At 39.5% G+C, this 24,647-nt stretch overlaps 1 protein-coding gene across 6 annotated transcripts in view; it reads right to left on the bottom strand.

Annotated features, from left to right (window-relative positions):
- BICC1 (BicC family RNA binding protein 1) overlaps nucleotides 1–24,647 on the bottom strand; it is a 317,997-nt gene that overhangs the window by 131,291 nt on the left and 162,059 nt on the right. For all 6 annotated transcript variants that reach the window (XM_032252528.1, XM_032252529.1, XM_032252530.1 and 3 more), the window contains one exon: nucleotides 343–412. In XM_032252528.1, the coding sequence (XP_032108419.1) occupies nucleotides 343–412 (70 nt within the window). The remainder of the gene's footprint in view (nucleotides 1–342; nucleotides 413–24,647) is intronic.

The following is a 24,647-nucleotide window of genomic DNA, read 5'->3' as shown; positions in this document are numbered from 1 at the left end:
TTTATTATATATATATAATTTTTTAATATATATATATTAAAAAAAACATGTGGAGAGTTACCATGACTCATGAATATCAATTGAATGGGCATTCGTGAAATCACAGGTTGCTGTATCTTTCATAATTATGTTTCTATCATATTAATAGTTAATCGTTTTCCATTGGATTAAAACCTATACATTATTTTCAATTATGAAAATCCTCCTGAAAGACTACTACTTAACAAATATTTTGAGACAAAAATGTTAAGAATAAAAATTATTTTTCTCCCCAGAAAATCTGCAGTAATTCCATAATCTAAGTTATCAAAACCACTTATTTCTCACTCTCTCACAATTTACCTTTCTTGGATTTGGCTCCGATCTTCAGTTTTGATGGCCAAGCAATCTGTGTGTTTGTTTCCTCCATGATCTGTAACAAAAATTGAGGGAAATATTGATTCAATTGAAAACTAGTGTTTACAGATAAGATTTTTCAAACAAAAAGCTTATTTTCAAGTTCCTAGCTTCATGTTGATACAAAATGAGCTCATATGAAAACAATGCAAAGAAAAAAAGCCTTGGGGGGAAAAAGAGATGTTTTTATAAGCCTTTAATCTATTAGAAATATTCAAATATATTTTGTTACTCCCAGTGTTCCTCTCCACGATGCTCCAGAATTTTAACGTAAAGACAAGACCAAAAAATACATGAACAAGTAATTAACCCAACTTGATGCCAGAACCGTCAGAGATACTTGTGCTGAATAAAATTCCCCAAGACAATTGCCAAGGGATTGCAACACACCAAACATGATTCTTGTAATACAAAACTGCATGAGTTAGAACATACTAAATGAAGATTGTTTTCCATGGAGGAAAAAGTAACCTTCTTTGGACACATTTGTGTTTCATTAAAACTGATGAAAACCCTCTAAACACGACGTCACATCATAAGGCTGAATTCCTCATCATCCTTCGCCTGGTTCAGAATGGCATTTTTGCCAAAGGTCCTTCCCACTTGCACATGCAGCTAACACTAGCTAGGAGGTCTCATGACCTAAATGGGTGGAAGCACCAGAACAAGTGAGCAAAGCAACGACTGCCCAGCAAAGGAAATGGACAGTAAATAAGAAAAGAACAGGTATTTAAAATGTGCATCCTTTGTTCCTAATTTTACATGAATTACATAAGATTAACGTTTGCTCTTGTAACACGAACACAGAATTAACCTAAATAATAGAGCAAACTACTAAACAATATGCAAATAACAGCAACTATCATTCATTAATTTAATCTCTTGAATTAGACTAGGATAATATTTATCTTTAATATGGATTGAGAGTTCATTAAATAAATTAATGGTGAAAACAACCCAAACACATCAAGAGTGCAATGAATAATAAGTACCTTTTTCTCCTCAGTGTTGGCTATGTACCAGGCACAAGGATAAATGGTTCACATGCACCATACTTCAGTGAACCCCCTTTATCATAATATAAAAGGGCTTTCAGCAGATGTTTCAGACTGAAAGCCCACAGATGCATTTTGTCTATTCATTGTAACTTTTTATTAAAGTTTGAGCCAACATTTTAAAATCTGGGAATGTCACATAAAAATTCAGATTTCTGGTTCTCTGGAAAACTTGGCAAATTTAGCACAGAGAGCTCACATTCCCACATGGCAATTATTGGCTGGCACCGAGGAACAGCTGCCCACCTTGAGTCAGGGCCAGCAGGCTCTGAGCTGCTCCCAGTCCCTACTGTGTCTCTGACTGAGGTCAAAGGCCACTTGCCATAGTCACCATGGCATTGTACTGCTCACTTGCCATTTATCATGGTATTTGCTGTCTTTCTCAGAGTAATTTTTCTCTACACCTATGTCTCTATTAAAGACTGAACAAAAGTAAAGCCACACTGTCTTCACTAAGTCAAGGTACTGGTCTGGCCCTGAGGCAGATGAGCTCGTTACCTCAACCCTACAGCATCTGGCCCCAGCTGCTGCTTCTCTCATTCATGCCTGTCTCTGCTAATGTGTTTGGTTGTTTGCACCATTAACTTGGTTAGTTAAGTCTAAATCAGTAGTAAAAAATAAAAAATAAAATGTTATCTTTCTTAACTCCCTCTGCATCAGCCATGTTGCCGCCCCTAAAACATGCCCAGCAGGCTCCCCTTTCGAGCCCCTGCATTCACTGTTATCTCTTCCCCAGAATTTCCTGTCCCAGCTCCTAATGCTCAGACTTCAGCTGCTACCTTGTCCAACTCGTCATCCTTTTCTACTCTCACACCAACCCAACCACAATTATTCTTCCCACCTCATTGTGCTTATTTCCCTCCTAACCCTTATTGCAAGTGGAAATCCTCTTATTTTCTGTACTTACTTATTTACAGCCTGTCTCTGCAAAATAGAAACTAAATTATCTTCCCTGTACACAGCAGGCCCTGGATTTAACTAGCTTCATAATTTTCCTCTAAGTTACTTAAGACTCTCAAAGAGATAAGACAGAAAAATAAGGTTGCATGCAGTGGCTCATGCCTATAATCCCAGCACTTTGAGAGACTGAGGCAGGAGGATTGTTTGAGGCCAGGAGTTCAAAACCAGCCTGGACATTATAGTGAGCCCCATCTCTACAAAAAATGCAAAAATTAGCTGGGTGTGGTGGCACACGCTTGTAGTCCCAGCTACTCAGGAGGCTGCAGCAGAAGGATCACCTGAGCCCAGGAGTTCAAGGATGCAGTGAGCTATGATCATGCCACCACATTCCAGCCTGGGCCACAGGGAGAAACACCTTGTTTCTTTTTTCTGGGGTAGGGGAGGAAGAAGTGATTTGGCTGGGTGCAAGGTGGCATAGTTGCCCAACAGCCAAGCTCGTCTAACAAAGGAAACCTCTGCCTTGAAACACACAGTTTCAAAGAAAAAAAAAAAACAGAAAGATAGAAAAATAAGATCTTACTATAATGCTGTTGGTGGGGAGGAGGCAGTAAGAAAGCAATCTATATCCTTTTCTTTTTCTGAAGTAAATAATATAGTTACTTAATCTAGTAAATAATGTCAGGGGCCATATTATGATACTGTAATAGGTAAGTTTCCCTTTTAACATATGAGTAGAAGACCTAACTTCTGAAATCTTAAATCATTAGAAGAACTGCCCTGAAATCACTCTGCATGTACACTTCTTTTATTAAGCACCAACAGTGCTCCATGACAGGAAATAATATGCCGGAGAAAATATCCTAAGAGCAGTAGGTAACAGCCATCAAGTTGGGAAGACAGCTTTATACATACTCCCTCTAACCCACACTATAGCTCCCTGTCTACACTGTGCAGAGAAGCCTGTTCACAAAGACCGCTCTCAAATTACTCACATCAACACTGTGTTTAAGGGGAGGTGGGGTAATCCCAAGTCTTGAATCCCTAATTCTAAAACCAGAGTTCTGTATACTATACTGCATGGCCTCTAAGGTTCTATGAGCCATAGTAAATGCCAAACTTCTTAGAGAAAACAAATTGCCTGTAATTAGACTTGGCATCTGGAGCTGATGTCTCCTATATGACTAGAAAAATGTGACTCTCTGGAACACAGTTTGTAGCCAGCCAATGCCAACTCCTCGGATAATTCACGAGGCTACTGGCCCACACAGAGCTCTGGCCAGATGCCTTTGCAGGTATCCTTTATTTGTGCATCATTCATTGTGTGTAATCTAGCCATTAAGAGCAGGGATTCCAGAGACAAATACCAGTTCTGCTGCTTTCTATGAGTGCTGTGTTGAGCAAATTACTTAACTTCTATCAGTCTCAGTTTCCTCCTCTGTAAAATTCATTATTGTAGCTATTTCGAAAGTCGTTGTGAGAACTTAATGAGAAAACTCCAAGCACATAGCATGGCACATAGTGAGTGCTTGATAATATTAGCCCTTGTATTAATGATGATATTGATAACTTTTGGTCAGACAGGCACTGTCCTAGATACCAGGGATACAACGGCAAACAAAATGATTCCTACCTTGTGGGAACTCATAATCTTACAAAGGAGAATATAAGCAAACTGCCATCACAGTACTGTGTGCCATGTTTCAGAATGGGGCAGCACAATATGAGCATGTACAGAGAGGGTCCTAACCCAGTCGTGGGTGGTCAAGAAAAGCTACCTCAAGAAAATGCTTACTAATGCTGTGACCTGAAGGAGGAGAAAAAGTTGGCTCACCAGAGAAAAGGTAAGAAAGTATCCCGGGCAGAGGAGGGCATGTGGAAAGGTCCCAAAAAAGAAGAGAGAGCTGGTACCTGCAAGACCCTGAGGGTGATTCACTGCAGCCAAAGGGCTTCAAGGCTCACCCCACACATCTAGGACGGGTAATGTATCTCTTGTTATCTCCACTGTCCTATGGCTGTGCACATCAATGCCTTTGAAACAGACTTGAATTCATGACACAAAGTGAAGCCACCAAGTACTGTGCTTGGCTGACACTCCCTACAAATAAATTCTGGCCACTGCAGTGATTACACATAGGAAGGGTCCACACTGACTTCGCTTTTAGGAAGTCAAAATTCTCCTTAGGAAGTTATCAATGAAGCTTTTAAAACCATCATCTACAATGTCTCCAAGTCTATTCTTAGAGCTTTGATATGGCACACTATTAATGTAAGTTAGCTTCAGCAGGTGGGAGTAGTGGAGTGTGAAGCATTCCATGATGGGGGTTGGGGTGGAAGCATAGGTCTCTAAAGAGGGTGTGGGTGGAGGTTGGTCTAGGAACCCCAGTGCTGGAGCTAGACTACTGGATCCAGGGGCTGATAAACACGTCTCTGCAGGGGGTGTGGATGGAGGTTGGTCCAGGAACCTCAGTACTAGAGATAGGTTACTGGATTTTGGGGGCTGACAAGCACATCTCCTGCAAGTGGCATGGGGTGGAAGAAAGGGTGCAAAGGCAGGAAGTAGGGCAGTAAGCAAGTCAGAGGTTCTGTATCCATAAGCTATGCAAAAATATGTCCTAAATGTTCATCAAAGCAGGTAAATAAGGGAACTGGAAAAGGTAAGTCTAGGAAGATGTGGTTGAAATCAAAGAAGCCACAAAACCACTGGGAAGAAAATTACTACCTACTGTTTCAGCGGAAATAAAAAATTCCAAAGTGAGTTCCAGCTAGTTGGTTTTTGGTTTTTTAAAAATCTCTTTATTGTCCCTATTTGCACCTTCACAAAACCAAAACTCAAGGAACAAACTACTGATTTTGAATCATTTTCTGTAAACATTAAAGTAACATTTTCAAAAACATCATTAACATAAAGAGATAATTTTGTGGATGCTACAGTGGACAGAGATGCTGACACTTTTTCAAGAGGATATTGTACATTTCATACAATCCAATTAATTCCAGAAAAATTTGACAAGAAAATCACTTCCAAGAAACATGTGATAGGCTTAAGTCAACATGTTGTCCAAAATGTTTAGTTTGCTTTCAAGGAATAATTAAGCAGATCATTTTGGTCATCCCCCCACGCCAAAATTAGATGCTGATGCTTCCCAGTTGTGTGAAATGTTACCTGAAAGTTGGGAAACATATTTAAAATAATTAGTACTTCCTTATGGAAACAAAACTATAACTATCATGGTGTCAGTTAAACTAAGGAATGCCAAGTTATGCAAAGCCACAAGATCTCTGAGAAGAAAATGATGATCTTTTGTTTCCAGGAAGAAAAAAAAAGCCCTAGAGTGAATTCCAGCGAGTTGTTAAAAATCTTACTATTGTCCCTGTTTCCACCACCACAAAACCAAAAGAAAGCTGAAAGAACAAACAACTGATTTTGAATCATTTTCTATGAACATGAAAATTCAGCCTAAGTATTTTATAATTCTTGTTCTAACTCATAATTCTGGATTCCGTATGATTTTGCTATTTCAGGTAAGTCAGTTTCAACTTATAGGCATCCTCAAAAAATCTCTTCTCAATTCTAATAATCTCTGCTAAGTTTCTCTAGCTGTTCTCATATAATGGCAATCCTACATGTCATAAGAAGAGACTTTGGCGGAGTCCATCTAAAAATGTAACTATCTGAATATATAATTGTTTTAAATTTCCCTTATTAGATTTACTGTGCTCATTTTTTATAGGGGACTAATAATTGAAGTGTAACTTCATTCCTATGGTAATATCAGATTTGATGAATAGCAAATATTTATAGTAACAAAAGCTTGCCCAAAGAATATCAATTTTAAAATATATGATTCAATTAAGATTGTTGATGTAAGAAAAAATGTGTATTTTTATATTTCATCTGCAAATATTATTTTTTCATCATGAAAAATCTGATGAAGATAGCATACTATAGATATGTAACAACTCTAGAAGCTAAATAGTCATCTTAACTTTCTACTTTATATTTAAAATTTTATAAATAGGAAGTAATGTTCCCTGGTCCAAGACATACGTACTTTTTTTCCATATTAAAAATGTACCTCATAAATATAAAATTGTATGTTCCTGTTTTGGTTTCAGTTTCTATGGGGCTTTGGGGGGGGCAGAGGTATGAAGGAAAGGTAATATTTACAAAAGCTAGAATTAGAAACTTTTTATAATTAGAAGAAAGTCTGTAAGCTATTGAAAAAAATTTCAGAGATTTACACTGAATCATTTAAGTAATTTCACTTTCGTGAAATAAACTGCTAAAGTTAGAATAAACAAGTAAAATCTAATCAAATTCTACAAGTAGTTTCATCCACAATAAAGATAATTTCCATTCATATTCAATGCTCAAATCATAATAGATTTCTCTCATCTCCAACAAATTCCAGATTAGTATACCATGTGGAAAGAGAATATATCTACTAATGTTCACTAAACTATATGTTTTGCAGGTTTGCAGCAATTACAGGATAATATCTTACAGATGAAGGAAACCTTTGCCAAACCAGCAATATTCCACTAATATGCTTATTTCACCAAATTCTTCACTCCAGACGTAAAGTTAAAAATCCACAGGTAAGTAATCAGCATCTCAGTTCACCCCAAGACAAGTCTATTTATACTAACTTTACTAAAAATATTTACTCTTGGACCAGGAAAAGAACACTAAACTCTCTAACTCAACATTTATTCTCTAAACTATTCAAACTTCATCATTCAAAATGGCTACCAGCTGGGAGCCATCTGAAGCCTGTTTCTCTAAAAGACCAACTAATTTGAGTTCTATTTTTCTTATATTAATAGAGAAATAAGGTCTGTCCCTCACAGAGGAGGCTGTTTAAAGTTCTTTCACGGACTAATAATGGACTGGTAGTCAATTTGCTGCATTTCACCATGAAGTGAGCTAAGTGAGAAAAAAGCCAACTAAACAGAGATGGGAAAGTAGTGAACCTCTCACGTGAGGGGGCATCTTAAAGCTGAGGATGTTTATTTTGCTGAGACATTAGAGGTCTCTGCTAGATTTCATTGTAGTCCAAGAAAGGCCTCCTAATGATTCTGTTATTCATCATTATCAGAACAATTCCTCATGTGCACCTAGTATTTACATACATTTTCCATTTATTCCTCACAATAATTTGTACAGAGACAGAAACTTACTGTATAGCTGTGAAAATTAGGATTCAAAGAGGTTAAGTGGTGGCAAAATCCAGCTAGAATCTAGGTCATGTGACTTCTTCTCATCGAGGCTCTTTCTGCCTTACGTGGCTTATCAAGGAAGCAGAAGGCACCACATACTTAAGGGGAGGTCACTCTGAAAGCTGCACCTCTCAGAACTCAGCCATGAATGCTGAAGTAACTGAGCAGCAACAGAGAGGCTATTCTTAAATACTCCCTGCCTTATTAACGAGGAAATAACCCAGAGATATCCCCTAAATGGTTCCCAAACTAGGTTAGTGTCCCCACCCCCAGCCTAAACACATATGGAAAATATGGGAAGCATTTTGGTTGTTTCGGTGATTAGGAGGTTTTAACGGAATCGCATCAAGTGGCCAGGGCTGTAGTGGCTAAACTCTAAACAGAGGACAGGACAAATCCACTCCAAATGTCAGTACAGATAGTCCACGCTTTACAAAGTTCCGATATGCATGAACTTCAGTTGCCACAGCTTGGTTGAAAAAACACCAGTCCCTCAAGAACGCACGTTTACATATCCATTACTGTGATATACAAACTGTGAGTTGTTGCATCAAATAGAAATTTCACTGCCAGCTCATCAGTCCATAAAACAATACATAAATAACAGGTCTCATCTAGATAAGGGACCAATCACATTCTCTTTTGAAGATTGTTGGCAACTGCTAACGACCCATCTGTTATCGGTTCTGCACAGGCAGCAAAGCAAGTAGTCAATATGACTCCTTGTTTTCCAGTCATAAAACTACATGGCATTTTACAAAAATGGGCAAATCAAAAGGGGAAACTGACCAACAAAGGTGAAAGTACAGCAAGGAAACAAACAGTGACAATGCTGGAAATGAAATCTGAATCAGAAGTCAATGAGAACAGGAGAAGGAGCTGACTGTGGGAATGCTGACATTGCCGATTATTTGAGAGAGTCCAGATGCTCAGCCAGAGGAACGCAGTGGAGACACATTTATTGATATGAGCAAGGAAGGGGCTGTGACAAAAAAGATGGAGGAAGTGATATCAGTGAAAAACTTCACATTAAAGAAATTCTAGAAGATATTTCACAACTTTGAAAGAACACAGGATGAAACACTGGAAGCTGATCCACACTCCTAAGTATGACAATTCCCCAAGGCTTAGAAAAGATACTCTCTCCTTATTGTAAATTATACAACAAAAAGAAAGTCAGCGCTGTTCAAACTATTCTTGACAAGTTTTTGCAAAGAAATAATACATATTAATTCTCAATGTTTCCAACATTTAAATTGTGTACTGAATATTAGCTTTACTTTTCATTTTCCTATACATTTATGATGGACAATAAAAGAGACTTAATATTGTGACAAAAAATTTTAAAGCCTGCAGATCACTAAATTTTCCCATTGATTGATGAGAGTGTCTTGCATGGTTTCAACTTGCATAGTCATTTTGATGTCCCTATAGGTCATGCAAAGTGAAGGCTACCTTTCATGCTTCACCAAAAATTAGCTTCAAACTGGTCCACACTACAGGCAGGCTTAGCTAATTTATCTCAAAAGTTTAGAGAACTCCTACTTATCAATGAAAACCTAGTTCAAATGTGCCTTCCACTAAGAAAACTGCTCCAAAACTATCTGAATCAGAGGTCACCCATGTCTGTCTGTCTGTCTCTCTTGTTCTCATACTCACTTTGTTATGGCAGCATTATAGTGCTTATTTCTTAGTTTATTTTAATAATATCACTAACCAGTTGGGACTCCTGGTGGTCAACTTGTTAAACCCTTAGAATCTAGCACATAGGATCTCATTAAGTACGATTAGAGTAAATTTAATGATACAGTGATGAAGGAGATAACATGAAGAGAACAGAAGAGGTAACAATTATGTAAGGCTTTCCAATTAAATGGCACATGGTCTATCATCGAGTATAGATGTGAAGTCAGAGCTCCATCTTCAAAGTCTCTTTTAACTCTTTTAACAAATGGTATTTCTGCTTACCAGAATAAGTGAAACTAAGTGAATACAAAATGAATATTCATTAGATGAAAGTAAGTCCTAACTCACTGACAGGATTAATTCTTCCAGAAAATATGTGCATGATAATGAGAAAGAAACCCTCCAAGCAAAATGCATGCAGTGGTGGGGTGAGTGCAGTGAGTCAGTGGCAAACTGGGCCAAGTGTGAGCTGTGGAAAACGGGCTGCCTCAGTTCTGTTGTTTCCATTTCAACCTTCTGCTGACACAGGCTCAGAGTGGCCACGTCCACCCATTCTAAAAGAACAGCCAGAAATCTAGAGTTTTGTGTTAAATTTCCTGATTTCTAAATGTTGGCACCTATTTCCATTACGCAAAAACTACTTTGTGAGCCAAAGCAAGCACAGGTCCCACTTTTTGACCTCTGCTCCAAACCAAAGAGAATTTTCATGGGATGTGGGTGGGTTATTTATGACAGCCTATAATGTTAGTGAAGAATAGGTTTTTGGGGTCCCCTGGGACAATAGAGTATGTGATTCTAAAGGCTACCTCATTCTCCAAAGAATAACTGAATAACTCCTCAGAAATATTAACCAGATCTTTTATCAGATCTCATGGGCAGCTATAAAGAGATTTATGAAACTTGAACTATCAAAGTATAACTTGCATGTAACTTGAGTACAACAGTGTATGACTGGGACAACATAAATAATTCCTGGAGATCTACTGTACAGCACAGTGCCTGGAGATAACCACACTGTACTGTATATTTAATTTGCTAAGGCAGTAGATTAATATATAAAGTATTTTTGTAAGAAAAAAATTAATAAAGAGGACAGGAGGAAACTTTTGGAGAGGGCAGATAGCTTGTGGTGATAAGTCTCATGGATATATACTTATTTCCAAACTCATCAAGTTGTATACATTAAATATGTACAGCTTCTTATGTCAATTATCCTCAATAAAGTCTTTTTTAAAAATAAAACTGAAAAAACAACTTGGGAGAGAAACTGAAAAATGAAGCTACCAAACCTTGAATGCAATTTTCTATTCTCTAATTTTTCATAAGCCTAGTTACACCAGTTACTATAGATTCATATACCTTTTTTAGGGAATATATTCTACTACCCAACTCAGTTCATCTTCTTAAAGCAAGTGACCCTCCTTAGCTTAGTAAGTCCTGATGGCATCTATGCTGATGAGTAATAAGAGATCAGTACAATAACCGAGACCTATAATGGCAATACCGAGACATCAAAAAGAGATAAACGTTTATGTAGGCTCTACTGGGTGAGCAGGCAAGGAGGTAAGAACTAGGTTTGAGAAAGGTGCTTCCAGAGAAAGAGTAAATACTGAAAGGAGGTATGTTCTGCTGTAACAAAACCAAATGCCAGTGGGTGAATACAACAAAAGTTCATTTCTCTCCCATGTTAAATGGCCCACATGGGTCAACAAGAGGCTCAGCTCCACAAAGTCACTCAGGGACTCAAGTTAATGGAGGTCCTTCCAATTTATAGCTGCCCATCTGGAATCCATGGTCCCTTTGGTCTCCCCACGGGAGAAAAACAGGAATAATGCTGCATGGATTTTTTTTTTTTTTTGAGACAGAGTCTTGCTCTGTCACCCAGACGGAGTGCAGTGGCATCATCTTGGCTCACTGCAACATCCGCCTCCCAGGTTGAAGTGATTCTCCTGCCTCCGCCTCCTGAGTAGCTAGGACTACAAGTGCCTGCCACCACGCCCGGCTAATTTTTGTACTTTTAGTAGAGATGAGGTTTCACCATATGGGCCAAGCTGTTCTCAAGTTCCTGATCTTGTGATCCATCCACCTTAGCCTCCCAAAGTGCTGTAATTACAGGCATAAGCCACTGCGCCTGGCCAGAATCCTGCATAGATCTTTTACTGCCATGACCTGTAAGTAAAATACATCTCCTTCACAGCCCACTGTCCATCACGAGACACATGCCCATGGCAACTCAAAGGGTGATCGGAAATGCAGAAAGCAATTAGAATATTTGGTGGGCATGACTGCCTTTGCCAGAAAGGTGTAGGGGTGTGGGGAGGGAATAAGGAAGCAGGTGTATGTATGAATGTATTTTATTAATATTCCATTGCATAGTAGCCTTACCTAACTCCCACCTTTTAATTCTGTATCATATTCCTTAAAGAAGAAAAAGTAAAAAACATGTTTATGGTGAAATATATAAAAGGTCATTTTATATTTTTATTTTATATAAAATATAAAAAGGTCAGAATAATTTTGATTACTTCTTATCCCATACAGGTCCTTTCCCTGAATTATATCAAATTTATAATACATCAAGTTGAAATACTGGTCCAAAGCACCTAATGAGCTCTAAAACTGAAAAGTGTCATATGCTTCAACCACCCAAACCTTATCCATCTAAACAATTTTGATGAAGTCAGATCAAATGGTAAAAGGGAGAATTAGCTGGTAAACGAGGAAAGTGTCAGTACTCAGCTTACACCACCAGAGATTGTTCCACTAACTCTTGTCCTCAGCACCTTGTGAACCAGTGGACTCAATGTCTGCTCTGCTTTGATTTTTTAAAACTGGCCAAATCTATACTATGACCTTTCAAACTAACAAATTTACAGAAGGGGTTTGAAAATACTGAAGCATTCAAGAACACTATCTCTTACTTTTTTCCTTTAAAATACAATTTGATCCTTTCAGAATCCGGACTCATAAATGTAACCTCTGAAGCAAGTCTCAACACCTTGCTTTTCTACTGGCTCCTTGGACATGTTTAAACTGCACTCAAACTTCTGTGCACAAGAGGACATTTAAGTTGTCTATGTAGAATCCTAGAATCAACCTGATTATCTCAGGAAGGATCCCGCTCCCATTCCCAGAGGTTGATTTAACAGTAGGCATGTGATCCAATCTGGGCCACAGGCAAGGGAGACGAACTGTGATGGAAGCTTTTGAAAATGAAGCTTTCTGGCTTTATAAGAGAATTACTGAATAAGTTCTCTCTTTCCTTTATTAGATGTAAACAAAGGCACAGGTAACCCCTGGTGCTACAGTCTCCACCCATAACACATGAAGAGTACCAACCATCAATGTGAAAGGTAGACAGAGTCAGAAAACATCTGGATCCTGGATCCTAGATCCTCGATGATATTGCAGAAAGGTTCTTGATCATTGACATAAAGAAGCTGTTTTTCTTTCTTCATACATGTGTTTTTTAAAAATTATAATTTAAGTTCTGGGATACATGTGTAGAATGTGCAGGTTTGTTACACAGACATACATATGCCAAGGTGGTTTGCTGCACTCATCAACCCCTCCTCTACATTAGGTATTTCCCATAATGTTATCCCTCCCCTTGCTGCCCAGCCTGCCGACAGGCCTTGGTGTGTGAGGTTCCCTTCCCTGTGCCCATATGTTCTCATCGTTCAACTCCCACTTACAAGTAAGAACATGCGGCATTTGGTTTCCTCTTCCTGTGTTACTGTGCTAACAATGATGGTTTCCAGCTTCATCCATGCCCCTGCAAAGGACATGAACTCATTCTTATTTATGGCTGCACAATATTTTTTGAGATGAAGTCTCACTCCATTGCCCAAGCTGGAGTGCAGTGGTGCAATCTCAGCTCACTGCAACCTCCACCTCCCAAGTTCAAGTAACTCTCCTGCCTCAGCCTCCCTAGTAGCTGGAACTACAGGTATGAAGTCTCACTCCGTTGCCCAAGCTGTAGTGCAATGGTGCAATCTCAGCTCACTGCAACCTCTACCTCCCGAGTTCAAGTGACTCTCCTGCCTCAGCCTCCCTAGTAGCTGGGTATACAGGCACCTGCAACCCATGCCTGGCTAATTGTTATATTTTTAGTAGAGATAGGATTTTGCTATGTTGGCTAGGATGATCTTGAACTCCTGACCTGTTGATCCACCCACCTCAGCCTCCCAAAGTGCTGGGATTACAGGTGTGAGCCACCATGCCTGGCCCATATCTCCTTTACCCAGTCTGTCACTGATGGGCATTTAGGTTGTTTCCAAATCTTTGCTATTGTGAATGGTGCTGCAATAAACATGAGAGTACATGTGTCTTTACAGTAGAGTAATTATACTCCTTTGGTTATATACCCAGTAATGGGATTGCTGGGTCAAATGGTATTTTAGTTCTAGATCCTTGAGGAATTGCCACACTGTCTTCCACTATGACTGAACTAATTTACACTCCCACCAACAGTGAAAATCATTTGAGTTTCTCCACATCCTCTCCAGCATCTGTTGTTTCCTGACTTTTTAATGATCGCCATTCAACTGGTATGAGATGTCATTTCATTCTGGTTTTGATTTCCATTTCTCTAATGACCAGTGATGATGAACATTTTTTCATATGTTTGTTGCCCACATTAACATCTTCTTTTGAAAAGTATCTGTTCATATCCTTAGCCCACTTTTTGATGGGATTTTTTCTTGCAAATTTGTTTGAGTTCCTTGTAAAGTCTGGATATTAGCCCTTTGTCAGATGGATAGATTGCAATCATTTTTTCCCATTATGCTGGTTGCCTGTTCACTCTAACGACAGTTTATTTTGCTGTACAAAAGCTCTTTAGTTTAATTAGATCTCATTTGTCAATTTTGGCTTTTGTTGCCATTGTTCTTGGTGTTTTAGTCATGAAGTCTTGGCCCTGCCTATGCCTGAATGCTATTGCCTAGGTTTTCTTCTAGGGTTCTTATGGTTTTAGCTCTTATGTTTAAATCTTTAATCCATCTTGAGTTAACTTTTGTATATAGTGTAAGGAAGGGGAATAGTTTCTTTATATATGTGTGTATATATATGTGTGTATATATATATATATACACACACACGTACACACACACACACGCTCACATATATGTGTATATTTGCACTTTAGGTTCTGGGGTGCATGTGCATTGTTGCATAGGTACATACATGGCAATGTGGTTTGCTGCCTCCATCCCCATCACCTATATCTGGCATTTCTCCCCATGCTATCTCTCCCCACCTCCTCACCCCCCCGTCCCACCCCATTTCCCCCCAACAGACCCCAGTGTGTAGTGCTCCCCTCCCTGTGTCCATGTGTTCTCACTGTTCAACACCCGCCTATCAGTGAGAACATGAGGTGTCTGATTTTCTGTTCTTGTGTCAGTTTGCTGAGAATGATGGTTTCCAGAGTCATCTATGTCCCTACAAAGGACACGAACTCATTGTTTTTTCTGGCTGCATAGTATTCCATGGTGTCTATGTGCCACATTTTCTTTGTCCAGTCTATCAGTGATGGGCATTTGGGTTGATTCCACGTCTTTGCTATTGTAAACAGTGCCACAGTGAACATATGTGTGCATGTGACTTTATAATACAATGATTTATACTCCTTTGGATATGTACCCAGTAATGGGATTACTGGGTCAAATGGAATTTCTATTTCTAGGTCCCTGAGGAATTGTCACATTGTTTTCCACAATGGTTGAATTAATTTACACTCCCAACAACAGTGTAAAAGTGTTCCTATTTCTCCACATGCTCTCCAGCATCTTTGTCTCCAGATTTTTTCATGATTGCCATTCTAACTGGTGTGAGATGGTATCTCAATGTGGTTTTCATTTGCATTTCTCTAATGACCAGTGGTGATGAGTTTTTTTTCCTATGTTTGTTGGCTGCATAAATGTCTTCTTTTGAAAAGTGTCTGTTCATGTCTTTTGCCCACTTTTGAATGGGTTTGTTTCTTCTTTTCTTGTAAATCTGTTTTAGTTCTTTGTAGATTCTGGATATTAGCCCTTTGTCACATGGGTAGATTACAAAAATTTTTGCCCATTCTGTTGGTTGCCAGTTCACTCTAATGATTGTTTCTTTTGCTGTACAGAAGCTCTGGAGTTTCACTAGGTCCCATTTGTCTATTTTGGCTTTTGTTGCCAATGCTTTTGGTGTTTCAATCATGAAGTCCTTGCCTATGCCTATGTCCTGAATGGTTCTGCCCAAGTTTTCTTCTACAGTTTTTAAGGTGCTAGGTCTTATGTTTAAGTCTTTAGTCCATCTGGAGTAAATGTTAGTGTAAGGTGTCAGGAAGGGGTCCAGTTTCTGCTTTCTGCACATGGCTACCCACTTTTCCCAACACCATTTATTAAACAAGGAATCCCTTCCCCATTGCTTTTGTCAAGTTTGTCAAAGATCAAATGGTTATAGATGTGTGGCAATGCCTCTGAGGCCTCCATTCTGTTCCACTGGTTTATATCTCTGTTTTGGTACCAGTACCATGTTGTTTTTATTACTGTAGCCTTGTAGTACAGTTTGAAGTTGGGTAAAGTGATGCCTCCAGCTTTATTCCTTTTGCTTAGAATTGTCTTGGCTATGCAGGCTGTCTTTCGGTTCCAAATGAAGTTTAAGGTGGTTTTTTCCAGTTCTGTGAAGAGGGTCGTAGATAGTTTGGCGGGGATAATGTTGAATCTATAAATTACTTTGGGCAGTATGGCTATTTTCACAATATTGATTCTTCCTAACCATGAGCATGGAATGTTTCTCCATCTGTTTGTGTCCTCTCTTATTTCCTTGAGCAGTGGTTTGTAGTTCTCCTTGAAGAGGTCCTATACATCCTTTGTTAGCTGTATTCCTAGATATATTGTTCTCTTTGTAGCAATTGTGAATGGCAGTTCATTCTTGATTTGGCTCTCTTTAAGTCTGTTATTGGTATATAGGAATGCTTGTGATTTCTGCACATAGATTTTGTATCCTAAGACTTTGCTGAAGTTGCTTATCAGTTTCAGGAGATTTTGGGCTGAGTGATGGGGTCTTCTAAATATACAATCATGTCATCTGCAAATACAGACAATTTGACTTCCTCCTTTCCTAACTGACTACTTTTCATTTCTTTTTCTTGCCTATTGCTAGAACTTCCAATAGTATACTGAATAGGAGTGGTGAGAGAGGGCATCCTCGTCTAGTGCCAGATTTCAAAGGGAATGCTTCCAGATTTTGTCCATTCAGTATGATATTGGCTGTGGGTTTGTCATAAATAGCTTTTATTGTTTTGAGATATGTTCCATTGATACCTAGTTTATTGAGAGTTTTTAGCATAAAGGGCTGTTGAATTTTGTCGAAGGCCTTCTCTGCATCTATTGAGATAATCATGGTTTTTGTCTTTGGTTATGTATGTGGTGGATTACATTTATAGACTTTCGTTTGTTGAACCAGCCTTGTATCCCTGGGATGAAGCCTACCTGATGGTGATGGGTAAGCTTTTTGGTGTGCTGTTGCAATCGGTTTGCCAGTAATTCACTGAAGATTTTTGCATCTATATGCATCATGAATACTCGCCTAAAGTTTTCTTTTTTTTGTTGAGTATCTGCCGGATTTTGTTATGGTATCACGATGATGTTGGTCTCATAAAATGATTTGGGAAGGATTTCCTCTTTTTGGATTGTTTGGATCAGTCTCAGAAGGAGTGGTACCAACTCCTCTTTGTATATCTCGTAGAATTCGGCTGTGAACCCATCTGGACCTGGGCTTTTTTTGGTTGGTAGGCTATTAATTGCTGCCTCAACTTCAACCCTTGTTATTGGTCTATTCAGGGTTTCAACTTCTTCCCGGTTTAGGCTTGGGAGGGTGCAAGTGTCCAGGAATCTATCCATTTCTTCCAGGTTTACTGGCTTATGTGCGTAGAGTTGTTTGTGGTAATCTCTGATGGTAGTTTGTATGTCTGCAGAATCGGTGGTGATATCCCCTTTATTGTTTTTTTATTGCAACTACTTGATTCTTCTCTCTTTTCTATTAATTTGGCTAGTGGTCAACGTTGTTATCTTTTCAAAAAAACCAGCTCCTGTATTTATTGATTTTTGGAAGTTTTTTTGTGTCTCTGTCTCCTTCATTTCTACTCTGATCTTGGTTATTTATTGTCTTCTGCCAGCTTTTGAGTTTTTTTTTTTATCTTACTCCTCTAGCTCTTTCAATTTTGGTGATAGGGTGTCTATGTTAGATCTTTCCTTGCTTCTCATGTGTGCATTTATTGCTATAAATTTCCCTCTACACACTACTTCGAAGGCGTCCCAGAGATTGTGTATTAATTCTCATTGGTTTCAAAGAGCATCTTTATTTCTGCCTTCATTTCATTGTTTATCCAGTCGACGTTCAGGAGCCAGTTGTTCAGTTTCCATGAAGTTGTGCAGTTCTGATTTATGTTCTTAATCCTGAGTTCTAATTTGATTGCACAGTGATCTGAGAGGCTGTTTGTTATGATTTCCATTCTCTTGCATTTGATGAGGAGTGATTTACTTCCACTTATGTGGTCAATTTTACAGTAGGTGTGATGTGGTGCTGAGAAGAATGTATATTCTGTGGATTTGAGGTGGAGAGTTTTGTAGATGTATATTAGGCTTGCTTGGTTCAGATCTGAGTTCAAGTTCTGGATATCCTTGTTAATTTTCTGTCTCGTTGATCTGCCTAATATTGACAGTGGAGTGTAAAAGTCTCCCACTATTATTGTGTGGCAGTCTAAGTCTCTTTGTAAATCATTAAGAACTTGCTTTATGTATCTGGGTGCTCCTGTATTGGGTGCACATATATTTAGGATCCTTAGCTCTTCTTGTTGCATTGATCCTTTTACCATTATGTAATGCCCTTCTTTGTCTCTTTTGACCTTTTTTGGTTTAAAGTCTATTTTATCAGAGACTAGGACTGCAACTCCTGCTTTTCTTTTGCTCTCCGTTTGCTTGGTAAATCTTCCTCCATCACTTTATTTTGATCAAGTGTGTGTCCTTGCCTGTAAGTTGGGTTTCCTGGATACAGCACACCAATGAGTTTTGACTTTTTATCCAATTTGCCAGTCTGTGTCTTTTAATTGGGGCATTTAGCCCATTTACATTTAAGATTAATATTGTTATGTGTGAATTTAATCCTGCCATTTTGATGCTAGCTGGTTGATTTGGCCATTAGTTGATGCTGTTTCTTTATTGTGTTGATGCTCTTTACCATTTGGTACATTTTTGGAGTGGCTGGTACTGTTTGTTCCTTTCTATGTTTAGTGCTTCTTTCAGGAGCTCTTGTAAGGCAGGCCTGGTGGTGACAAAATCTCTCAGCAATTGCTTATTCCTAAAGGATTTTATTTCTCCTTCGCTTCTGAAGCTCAGTTTGGCTGGGTGTGAAATTCAAGGTTGAAAGTTCTTTTCTTTAAGGATGTTGAAATATTGGCCCCCACTCTCTTCTGGCTTACTGTAGGGTTTCTGCTGAAAGATTTGCTGTGAGTCTGATGGGCTTCCCCTTGTGGTAACCTGACCTTTCTCTCTGGCTACCCTTAGCATTTTCTTCCTTCATTTCAACACTGGTGAATCTGATGATTATGTGCCTTGGAGTTGCTCTTCTTGAGGAATATCTTTGTGGTGTTCTCTGTATTTCATGGACTTGAATATTGGCCTGCCTTGCTAGGTTGAGGGAGTTCTCCTGGATAATATCCTGAAGACTGTTTTCCAGCTTGGATTTATTCTCCCTGTCACATTTAGGTATACCTATCAAATATAGATTAGGTCTTTTCACATAATCCCATATTTTTTGGAGGCTTTGTTCATTTCTTTTCACTCTTTTTTCTCTAATCTTGGTTTCTCATTTTATTTCATTGAGTTGATCTTCAATCTCTGATGTGCTTTCTTCTGCTTGGTCGATTCAGCTATTGAAACTTGTGTATGCTTCACGAAGTTTTCGTGTTGTTTTTCAGCTCCATCAGGTCATTTATGTTCTTATCTAAGCTGTTTATTCTCATTAGCATTTCGGCAAACCTTTTTTCAAGGTTTTTAGTTTCTTTGCATTGGGTTAGAGTATGTACTTTTAGCTCAGACAAGTTTGTTATCACCCTGGTACTGAAGCCTGTTTCTGTCAATTCATCAGACTCATTCTCCATTCCACTTCGTTCCCTTGCTGGTGAGGAGTTCTGATCGCTTGGAGGAGAAGAGGTGTTCTGGTTTTGAAATTTTTCCTCCTTTTTGCGCTGGTTTCTTCCCATCTTTGTGGATTTATCTACCTGTGGTCTTTGTAGTTGGTGACTTTCAGATGTGTTCTCTGAGTGGATTTCCTTTTTGTTGATGATGAAGTTACTTCTTTCTGTTTTTTAGCTTTCCTTCTAACAGTCAGGCCCCTCTGCTGTATGACTGCTGGTGGTCCACTCCAGACCCTGCTTGCCTGGTTATCACCTGTGGCGGCTGCAGAACAGTAAAGGTTGCTGACAGTTTCTTCTTCTATTATTTTCATCCCAGAAGGGTACCCGCCAGATGTCAGCCTGAGCTCTCCTTTATGAGGTATCTCTCTGGATATATGGGGATCAGGGAGCTGCTTGGGGAGACAGTCTGTCCCTCATAGGAGCTAATATTTTCAAAAAAACCAGCTCCTAATTCATTGATTTTTTTGAAGTGTTCTTCATGTCTCCATCTCCTTCAGTTCTGCTCTGATCTTAGTTATTTCTTGTCATCTGCTAGCATTTGAATTTGTTTGCTCTTGCTTCTCTAGATCTTTTAATTGTGATGTTAAGGTGTCAATTTTAGATCTTTCCCATTTTTCCTGTGGGCATTTATGCTATAAATTTCCCTCTAAACACTGCTTTAGCTGTGTCCCAGAGATTCCGGTACGTTGTATCTTTGTTCTCATTGTTTTCAAAGACCATCTTGATTTCTGCCTTAATTTTGTTATTTACCCAGCAGTTATTCAGGAGCAGGTTGGTAGTAGTTTCCATATAGTTGTGCAGTTTTGAGTGAGTTTTTTAATCCTGAGATCTAATTTTATTGCACTGTAGTCTGAGGAACTATTAATGATTTCTGTTCTTTTGCATTTGCTAAGGAGTATTTTACTTCCAATTAGGTCAATTTTAGAATAAATACTATCTGGTGCTGAGAAAAATATATATTCTGTTGATTTGGGGTGGAGAGTTCTGTAGATGTCTATTAGGTCCTCTTGGTGCAGAGCTGAGTTCAAGCCCTGAATATCTTGTTACTTTTCTGTCTCATTAATCTGTCTAATATTGACAGTGGAGTGTTAAAGTCTCCCATTATTATTTTGTGGGAGTCTAAGTCTCTTTGTAAATCATTAAGAACTTGCTTTATGAATCTGGGTGCTCCTGTATTAGATGCATATATATTTAGGATAGTTAGCTCTTTGTGTTGCATCAATCCCTTTACCATTATGTAATGCCCTTGTCTTTTTTGATCTTTGTTGGTTTAAAGTCTGTTTTATCAGAGACTAGGATAGCAACTCCTGCTTTCTTTTGCTTTCCATATGCTTGGTAAATCTTCCTCCATCCCTTTATTTTGAGCCTATGTGTGTCTTTGCACATGAGATGGGTCTCCTGAATATAGCGCACCAATGGGTCTTGACTCTACCAATTTGCCAGTCTGTGTCTTTTAATTGGGGCATTTAGCCCATTTACATTTAAGGTTAATATTGTTATGTATAAATGTGATCCAGTCATTATGATGTTTGCTGGTTACTTTGCCCAGTAGTTGATGCAGTTTTTTTTCCCCATTTATTTATTTTATTGCATTTTAGGTTTGGGGGTACACGTGAAGAACATACAAAATTGTTGCATAGGTACACATGTGGCAGTGTGATTTGCTGCCTTCCTCCCCATCACCTACATCCGGCATTTCTCCCCCTACTATCTCTCCCCAGCTCCCCACCCTCCACCGTCCCTCCCCCATTTCCCCCCAACTGACCCCAGTGTGTAGTGCTCCCCTCGCTGTGTCCATGTGTTCTCATTGTTGACCCAGCAATCCCATTACTGGGTATATATCCAAAGGATTACAAATCATTCTACTATAAGGATGCAGTTTCTTAATAGTGTCAATCGTCTTTACATTTTGACTTGTTTTTGCAGTGGCTGGTACCAGTTTCTCCTTTCCATGTCTGGCACCTGCCAGATGCAAGCTGGAGCTCTTCTGTGTAAGGTTTCTGTCGACCCCTGTTGGGAGGCGTCTCCCTGTCAGGAGGCATGGGGGTCAGGGACCCACTTGAGGAGGCAGTTTGTCCTTTAATATAACTCAAGCACTGTGCTGGGAGATCCACTGCTCTCTTCAGAGCTGGCAGCCAGAAATGTGTAAGTCTGCTGAAGCTATGCCCACAGCTGCCCCTTCCCCCAGGTACTTTGCCCCAGGGAGATGGGAGTTTTATCTATAAGCCCCTGACTGCAACTGCTGCTTTCTTTCAGAGATGCCCTGCCCAGAGAGGAGGAATCTACAGAGGCAGTCTGGCTACAGAGGCTTTGTGTAAGCCTCAGCAATGGCAGATGGCTTTCCCCCCACAAAGCTCAAGCATCCCAGGTTGACTTTGACTGCTGTGCTAGCAACAAGAATTTCAAGCCAGTGGATTTTAGCTTGATGGGCTCTGTGTGGGTAGGATCTGCTGAGCAAGACCACTCGGCTCCCTGGCTTCAGCCTCCTTTCAAGGACAGTGAACAGTTCTGTCTCACTCGAGTTCCAGGTGGCACTGGGATATTTAAAAAAAAAAAAAATCCCTGCAGCTAGCTCAGTGTCTGCCCCAACAACTGACCAGTTTTGTGCTTGAAACCCAGGGCCCTGGTGGTGTAGGCACCTGAGGGAATCTCCTGGTCTGCAGGTTGCAAAGACAGTAGGAAAAGCGAAGTATTTGGGCTGGGTAGCACCATCCCTCACTCATGGTTTCCCTTGGCTAGGGGAGGGAGTTCTCTGACCCCTTATGCTTTCTGGGTAAGGCAATGCCTCACCCTGCTTCTGCTTGTCCTCCATGGGCTACACCCACTATCTAACCAGTCCCAGTGAGATGAGCCAGGTACCTTAGTTGGAAATGCAGAAATCATCCACCTTCTGCATTGGTCCTGCTGGGAGCTGCAGACCAGACCTGCTCCTATTCAGCTATCTTGCCTGGGAATCCCCCATGTCTTTTTAAATTATAAAATATTTAATTATCAAGTAAAGATGGGATGTATTCAAGGTATATAAAATAATGTTTGGTATATGTTGGTATATGTTTACATTCTGTACTAATTACCACAATCTAATTAAATAACACAACCATCACCACTCATGCTGTACACTAGAACTGGGTTCCTCCTATAATTGAAAGTTTGTACCCTTTGACCCAAATCTCCGTGTTTCCTCTAGCCCACTTGGCAGCAACAGTTCTACCCTCTTCTGTAAGTCTGATTGTTTTATATTCCACAAACAAGTCATATCACCTGATATCTGCCTTTCTATGTCTGGCTTATTTCACTTAGCATAATGTCCTTGAGGTTTATCCCAGTTGTAAATTGCAGGATTTCCTTCTCCTTTATAGCTAAATATTGTTTTATTGCATATAAATACCATTATTTCTTTATCCACTCATCTTCCAGAGCTCCTTGATCAACTAGTCCAAAACCCATGTACTTCTGCACTTTTCAGTAATATGAGCCAATACACAGTTGTGTTATTGATGCATCCTAGTGGATACTCCTTTCAAACTAGCTCTTCCTTTTGACTTCCATGCTTTTCTCAGACATCGGTGTTCAAATCCTTGTTCTCTCCTCTCTCCCAGCTTTTCCTCCAACTGTCCTCACCCCACACCACAACCATATCTAATAAGTTGCACAGACCTAGCGATTCCCTCTCCAAAACCATGTCCATAATCCAAGACAATCTTCTATGCAGATAATTACCACTCGGGAGCACTTACATAGAGGATTTCATGCTTGGTGGTGGCACATCCAGCCTTTTCTCACACAAGTCTTTACTTTGATATTTCCCTCCCCTAATTACAATGTCTCCCGGAGGTAAATTATTGTCTTTTAGGATGCAAAAACTCTTTAGCCTAACATTGAAAACTATCCATAACCAGGCCACAACCAGCCTCTTAAGTTTTACTTCTCTCATGGCCCCCCACTTATAACTAGCCACTACCTATCCTGACCTAATCCTCCTTTTTCTTTTTTTGCTTTATTAGAACTGTCCTTTTGTCCCACTGTCTCCTGCTGTTGAATTTCTACCTGGTGTTCAACAGCAACTATAAAAGCAACATCAAGATTCCCTTAATCAGGTGTAATCTCTCCTTCTTCCGAGCTACTATATCATCTCCAGTGCTAGTTATGATATATTACCACTCCATTTGAACTGATCCTTTGAGGGACCCTCAGGTAGAGTCCCTCCCCTTTTGTGCAATCATGCATCTAATCAAAAGTGCCTGACTCAGATGTCTAGAGAAACCAGGGAAAGAACAAGGAGGAATGAATGGGCAGAAGTGTGTGGTTTTAATGTAAATATATATTCCACAAAAGAAAAAAACAGACATAGGAAAATTATTCATTTGCCCAAATAAATATATTGTCTCATTTTCTTGGCATTCACTAACCCACCCTCACTAATATTTCCCCTTGAGCTGCAGACATGTACAAAAATTATTTCACTCCAGCATGAAAAAAACAATCCAATAGTAGAATGACAAGGATAAATGGTAACTGACACTTGATCTCAGGTTCAGGGAAATAATTGAGAGTGATCAGCGGTGCAGCAAATAGAAGAGGGACTGTCCTGCCTGAGGCTGCAAACATCAGCTCCAGCTATCACGTGAAAAAGATGGCCCAGAGTAGCCAAACATCCAGATTTTCCAAGAGAAGCTACAAAAACAGATTGGTATGTAAATTGCCTTAATTCTAAAATCTTGGTAGCTAAATGATTTATTTCAAAATCATTATTCAGACAAACACAATATGGCCTACACTAAACATAACTTATATGCCAAATACAAGCAAGCTATTAGCTTAAGTGTTTACCTGTTTTGACAGATTAAAAGAAAAATAGGGCCAGGCATGGTGGCTCATGCCTGTAATCCCAGCACTTTGGGAGGCCAAGGTGGGCAGATCAACTGAGGTCAAGAGTTGAAGACCAGCCTGGCCAACATGGTGAAACCTCGTCTTTACTAAAAATACCAAAAAAATTGCTAGGTGGTGTCGCACACACCTGTAGTCCTAGCTGCTTGGGGAGGCTGAGGCAGGAGAATCACTTGAACCTGGGAGGCAGAGGTTGTAGTGAGCCAAGATTGCACAACTGCACTCCAGCCTGTGTGACATGGTGAGAATCCATCTCAAAAACAAATGAAAACAAACAAACAAAACAAGAATGTCGTAATACTCAAAGTGGGTAGACAATACTACTGCCAGAA

This window comes from Sapajus apella, unplaced genomic scaffold (assembly GCF_009761245.1).
Source record: "Sapajus apella isolate SASKATOON/1434 unplaced genomic scaffold, GSC_monkey_1.0 scaffold78, whole genome shotgun sequence".
Lineage (NCBI taxonomy): Eukaryota > Metazoa > Chordata > Mammalia > Primates > Cebidae > Sapajus > Sapajus apella.
The sequence above is the reverse complement of the archived record's forward strand: the minus strand, read 5'-3'. Positions and strand labels throughout refer to the sequence as shown.